This window comes from Hordeum vulgare, chromosome 2H (genome assembly GCF_904849725.1).
Source record: "Hordeum vulgare subsp. vulgare chromosome 2H, MorexV3_pseudomolecules_assembly, whole genome shotgun sequence".
NCBI classification, from domain to species: domain Eukaryota; kingdom Viridiplantae; phylum Streptophyta; class Magnoliopsida; order Poales; family Poaceae; genus Hordeum; species Hordeum vulgare.
This window is the reverse complement of record NC_058519.1, coordinates 164,443,230-164,449,319: the sequence shown is the minus strand read 5'-3', so window position 1 is coordinate 164,449,319 and position 6,090 is coordinate 164,443,230. Positions and strand designations below refer to the sequence as shown.

The following is a 6,090-nucleotide window of genomic DNA, read 5'->3' as shown; positions in this document are numbered from 1 at the left end:
GTTCAGAAAGGTGTATTTGAACTTCCACATAACCACAAAAATAGGTGTGTGTGCACAAAACCACCATCCCATAAAGGTTACTTGTACGACAACTCTTTAGTCCGTCGCCGCCATCGCAGGTTTGATGTCACATCGACATAATTTGTTCTTTGCTTCTTGTCGAGCTGACGTGGAGGTGGTCGTTAGGTTGTGTTGGTCAATGCTCAGCATCTCTCGTGGTGGTGGTGGCGTCGACTATTGTGAAGTTGTTGAAGGTGCGTGTAGGGGTGTATAGTGGTGTTGTCTTTTCCGACTGCATTGGATGAAGACGACACACATGGATTTAACGGACATAGGGATGATCCCCGACCATCGCGATTGTGATCTTTCTGGTCGGGTGCAATAGCATTTCCCATTTCTCTTCGACGAGGCCATGGCATCGGTAGAGTGGGGCGGTGGTGGGGCAAGGCACATGGATCTTTAAAGGTTTGTTGTAAAATTTCATATTTTTGGCTCCTTTGTGTAAATCTTCAAACCACCTCTCTCGGAGTCTCGATGTGTTCATATGTGGAATATATGTGTACAAGATGTGCTAGAGATGCTCTACCAGCTTGTTTAATAAAAATGCACTCTTCCTATTTCAATGAATAAGGCGTGCACACATCCCGCAATACAAGTTTGATCATAAATTTGACAAATAATATGTAGTTGTGTGACTTCAAAATTATACCACAGGAAATTTCTTTTGAATACGAATTCAACAGTATAATTTGTCCATATGACCTATATTTGATTGGTCTAATTCATGTTGAAATATTCAATTTTAAAATGCGTATACACCAATGTAGCAGCTGTCATCAAGTTTGTAGGATTTTCTTAATAGGATTCAAAGGTACTAGATTCCTTAGGAATGTGTCCAGACCACTAAGGCAAGACCACATGGAAAATTCCTACCGTTGGAAGATCCTTTGCTTTTCCTTAAGGCCTTGTTTGAATTGTAGTTTCCCTGCTAAATACACTTGTAAAAAATACAGACGTCTCCTGGTTGTTTTGGTTTCCGGCTGAAAATTGCTCTGGTAATTTACACTGATAAGTTTAATATGTCTGTATTAAGATACATCCAAACCAAGCACACCCTAAACCGCATGATAAACGTATTTGTAAAGCTGCTACAAATAGGCCAGATAGCAAGGGTGCACTGTTAATAGCTGCTCTCTCAGGACACAGCGTTTATATTCAGGACGGGCCATAATCTGTAAGAACTGCACATTCTCTATATCGGTAAGAAAAGTGGACAAGTCATACAATGTCAACCTCATCACAGTATCCTATGCCAGCTTAAGATTATATAGTCAAGAGCCAAGGCAAAAATATACTTTTGTTTATGGGGCCATCTAATCCATGGAATTAATCTCGAGTCCTATCATCATCTGAGATATGTGGCAATCAAAATGCTGCTCTCATAGCGCCCCTGGTTGCATCGCGCTTCATCTCTGCAGCCTTTCCACTCCCTCGGAAGTACATATACACTTGCTGCACACATTAATGCCGGAGCGGCTCAGACATTGCACTTTTCAATATATGTTGTAAAACAGAATAGTTGATCATCGGAATGCTGACCTGGATAACCCAGATGCTCAACAATGACTCCAGGGCAAATAATCCAAATCCAATGAAGTAGAAGATCTGCACAACAATTGCGTGAATTACTTGGCCAGCAAAAGAACTCCGTCGCATCAGGAATCTGACTACTACACTGGTGATTCAAAACCATGTCTCCATGATAAACATGATGTTAGCTGGCTAACCATAGGCTGATGTACTTACCCCCACTAGAGCATTCATGCTGATAAGATCAATCGCCGGCAAAATTCCTCTACACAAGCAGAAAAATAGAATTCAGTCCAAGGTAGAGTTCCAAAACATATATCCGAGGAATATTTTGGGCTGCCATACTTTAAAGTGGAGCACTTAATTTCGTATGGAAGGATGAATAGAAGCAATATAATTCAAAGGATAACTCAATTAAGATGGGACTAACTATGGGTATACAGAGCTGTCTTCTATGATGCTCGTCTAGAAACTGGAATATGCGAGAATCAAAATCAAAATGCAGAAATATATAAAATTCATGCAACTGTCTTGCCGATACTATCTTAACAAAAACCATTTGTATTGAATTAAGAAGTACTATAGAGGTCACTGGTTCCAGCCTTGTTATGCCATTTTCTGAATATAAGGAAACAAGAGACTTACGCCAAAGACTTGCCCTCAAAGACAGCTGGAGGAGCCACAGCAGCAAATACGACAAAAACGATGTGAAACTGCAAAACCAGAACGTTCAAGTACTGTATTTTATAGGTTTTAAATTATCAAGCATTAAACATGACGCAGATGAACTAAGGCATTCTTGAGTAATATACTCATATAACTAACCAAGTAGAGCAAGAAAAACAATCCAAACTTCAACGCACTGTCAGTCCTGTAATACAAGTTGCACGAAACAATTATTATACATATGCAAAATCCAGGACAGAGAAAGAAATCCAGGAGAAATAAAGAGATGTACAAAAATAAACAGAGTAAGCTTTTAAATATATACCTCATAGCATTATAAAGAGGGCGATACCATAACACATATGCACCAGGAACCCCAGAGATGAAGTAGATTATTGCTAGCAACCAGATTTTCACACCTGGAGATGGATAAACCATTTGTTATTCAACCATTAAATAATTCCTTAGATGCATAGACCACAGGGAACAGCGTAAGGGTTTGAGTATTACCTTCCCCCTTGATCCAGGCTGTAGTAACTGCTACGACATTCCAGAAGAGACAGCAAACCAAACCTATTCAGTGCAGAGGAAGCTTCTCAGTTTTGCTCGTATGCAAAGGAGGGTTTATTCTCATATGACTATCCAGTTCTGCCTCTGAACAAATATTAGAATTGAAGTGCATAGTATTCTGAAAATCTTTTAACGGTATTCTAGAGATCAGATTAAAACATTTTTGTAAATGCAGTCATATAGAAATATAGACATTAATCAATTAATGACGCTAATAATTTCCTCTGCCAACTTTTTTAACTATGCTATGGCTGTCAGCTGAAGAAATGCATGTAATGTCATTTCAGCGACACGATGTGAAATTCGAACAAAATTCATTGCCAATATTAGCTTTAGCACATCCTATAGAAAAAGAAGATTTTAGCATTTGAATTGTAAAATACAAATAACCTCTCCTAAGATACGGAAAAAATGTTCGGCCACCATCGCATTCAACGAACAAGAAGAAATTTCTTCAACAAGCTTCGGGAATTTGCAATTTCAAGAATTGGAAGGAAGCATACCAAGAAATGACGCAAATGCGAAGTATTGCATTCTTTGAAGATGAGTCGGTATCTCATTGGCAATGTCGTGGTGGATGAGTGGCATAAAAGGAGGCCAGTTTTTCTCCTCGATGACAATACCAGCTATAAAATAATGTATCAAGCAAAATAAGGGATCAGAAGTTTAGCTACTCGTGAACAACACAATTAATGAAGTTTCTGTTGAAAATAAATAAGTGACAATACAATCTTCAAATGGATTATTCATTGAGAAAAATAATAACTTACAAGATGTGCAACTTGATTATGTTCAGTAATTATACTTGTTGTGTATTGAAGTGTCACTACCAGTTACATTTTCGATTTTAAACATAATGATCATGTATATAGGATTGTTTGCAGAGGAGAAAATACGAAATAATAAAACAGAAGGTATAAATTTAGACCTTGGCTATAGCAAGGGTCTGAATTTCTGATGCTTAGCAGATAGTTATTTAGTTGTTTTACAAGTCCATTACTGTATGATTCTTTCATTTTGCCAAGAGAAAATAGGACAAGAATATTGACAAACTGCTTCTAATGTGTCATCTATGAAAGACAGAAAGATAAGACAAACACTAACCTCGTGCTGCCGCTTCCTCTCTTCTTTTCAATTCCTAGTAAATATAATTAATATGGGGGAATCAGAACCTGATAAAACTTTTGGCTCAGATCAACTATGTAAATAGTGCCAGGAATACTGTGTGCAGATAAAAAACTGAATTTAAAAGATAGCCAACAACGCGAGATGATTGAAATAAACTTCACGAAATTAGTTCACACTGAAGACAGTTATTAACATCAACTAACAAGCCCCAAATATACTCTGCTAATGACTTATCGTAATAGAATAGCCAAATTAAAGAGTAATATAACTGCACAAATATGCATTGTACCTTCTCCCTCTTGTTCAACTCTGCTTCCCTCGCTTGCAGCTCCTTTTCTCTTTTCTTCAGGTCCTGGAGCATTCAGAAAGACGCATTAATTGGAAGCCCTGGGTATCATTGTCCTTCTAGCTGACGTTCTCATAGGCGCATGCATTTTGCAGCTGCAAAGACTAAGCTGCACAACCACACATACCTTTGAAGACTCAAGAGGGATATCCACTGTGGCACTGAAATCTGCAGGTTCCGGGGGAAGGGGCGAAAGCCGGGAATTCGAAGAGGGAGCAACGTTTCTGGGATTCTACATTACAGTTAAAATCAACGGACCGCAGTGGTGAGTAGCCAGCAGTCCAGGGCAAATTTAACCCCAAATTCAATGGTGAGCAGAACAACGAATACCGTACCGGCATGTAGAACGCGCCGCCGCCGCCATAGTTGGACTGGCCGCCAGCTTTGCCTCGCGCTTGTTCCTGCCAAGAAACCACCCACAAAATTTAGTTCGGAGGGCATACAGGAGGGTTTTGGCACCAATGCCTCATCAAAGTGCGAATCCCCCCAGAACAAGCGTTGGTGATGGCGAGATTGGACGAAGAGGGAAACCTATTAGATGAGATCTGCCCCTAGTCAGATCCGAACACAAACGGACGCCTTGCGCCGCCCACGGCAACGAGAAGGAAACTAGATCCGCTGCATCGGGGGCAATGGCGGAACGGGATAAAGGGAGAGATGGCGTGGCGTGGCGTGGCATGGGGGGGTTGGCTCCTTACCGAGAAAGGGTTCACGTCCTCCTCCTCCTCGAAAGGGTTGCCGCCATCGTAGCGGCCCGCCATGTCCCTCCCTCACGCCCCGGCGCGCTTGCTTGCACCACCGACAATGGCGATTGAGAAAGGGGGAGACGATGAGTCCTGGCAGATACAGGAGGGCACGCACGGTTGCACTGCACCGCCCCCCGCCAGTTGGGCCAGATATGTGTGACGGCGACGACTTTGCCACTTGAGCCGCACACGCCGAAACTGCTCGTGGACCGAACTTCGTTTTTTTTAACACACTAGGGCCTCTTTGATTTGTAGGATTTTAAAAACATTGAAATAAAAAAATAAAGGGTTGGAGTGGCATGTCCATTTCAACCCTGTAGAATTAGTAAGGAGTGTTTGATGCCACACGTAAAACAAAGAAATTGTAAAAAAAAAGTTGAAGTGGATGTTATATTTTCTATGAAATGTAGTACGAAAGATTTCATAAAAAAATTCCTATAGGATTCAATCCAATAAATCAAAAGATCAATATAGAAAATATTCCTAAGGATTTTAGTCCTTCAAAAATTCTATAGAATTCCTTTGAATCAAAGGAGCCTTACACAGTCAAGCGCTCATATACACGATCATACACTCATTCTATGAATGCATACACATACATCCTATCACTATAAACACATTTGAGAGACTGAGTTGTCATATCATCTTCAAATTTACGAAATCACAATAGATGCCTCATCGTCAACAAAAATGTGTCCTACCACTGGATGCGCGTCGTCGGAAATCCTGAAATAAATTCAGAAATAAATACGAGCACGAGAACTTGAACCCTCGTGGACTCCGAATACCACGATCCCTCTAACCATTCAACCACATGTTGGTTCGCAACCAAACTTCGGTTTATTTTGGTTCCTCTACGTCACTTTGATGATATTTATTATTATTATTTTGTCAAGCATTATCAACGGTGGAGGACATGCCGACAAGTGTCTCTGTACTTTTCGCTAGCGATCTTAGTGAGCGAGTGTGAGTTATGGAATCATGGGGTTCCGTTTAAAAAAACAAAAAAACGGAGATTTGATACAAAGGTAAGGGCATGTTTGG

The 6,090-nt window shown here is 40.5% G+C and overlaps 1 protein-coding gene across 1 annotated transcript; it reads right to left on the bottom strand.

The window, feature by feature from the left end:
* Nucleotides 1–1,173: 1,173 nt before the first annotated feature.
* On the bottom strand, nt 1,174–5,241 carry LOC123425680 (secretory carrier-associated membrane protein 1). The gene is made up of 13 exons (XM_045109387.1): nt 4,999–5,241; nt 4,636–4,701; nt 4,428–4,532; nt 4,244–4,306; nt 3,931–3,964; nt 3,330–3,452; nt 2,767–2,829; nt 2,582–2,675; nt 2,416–2,461; nt 2,236–2,303; nt 1,807–1,855; nt 1,600–1,665; nt 1,174–1,512 (listed from the first exon to the last, which is right to left on the bottom strand). The coding sequence occupies exons 1-13, from the start codon at nt 5,059–5,061 to the stop codon at nt 1,426–1,428; spliced, it is 927 nt and encodes a 308-aa protein (XP_044965322.1). The 5' UTR covers nt 5,062–5,241; the 3' UTR covers nt 1,174–1,425.
* Nucleotides 5,242–6,090: the final 849 nt, after the last annotated feature.

Excerpts from the sequence above, each read along its gene's own strand:
- LOC123425680 (XM_045109387.1), bottom strand. The coding sequence starts at position 5,061 with ATGGCGGGCCGCTACGATGGCGGCAACCCTTTCGAGGAGGAGGAGGAC. Across the intron at positions 2,462-2,581 it reads CCTCTTTATAATGCTATGAG|GACTGACAGTGCGTTGAAGT; the intron begins GTATATATTTAA and ends CTTGTATTACAG. Across the intron at positions 1,666-1,806 it reads GCATGAATGCTCTAGTGGGG|ATCTTCTACTTCATTGGATT; the intron begins GTAAGTACATCA and ends ATTGTTGTGCAG.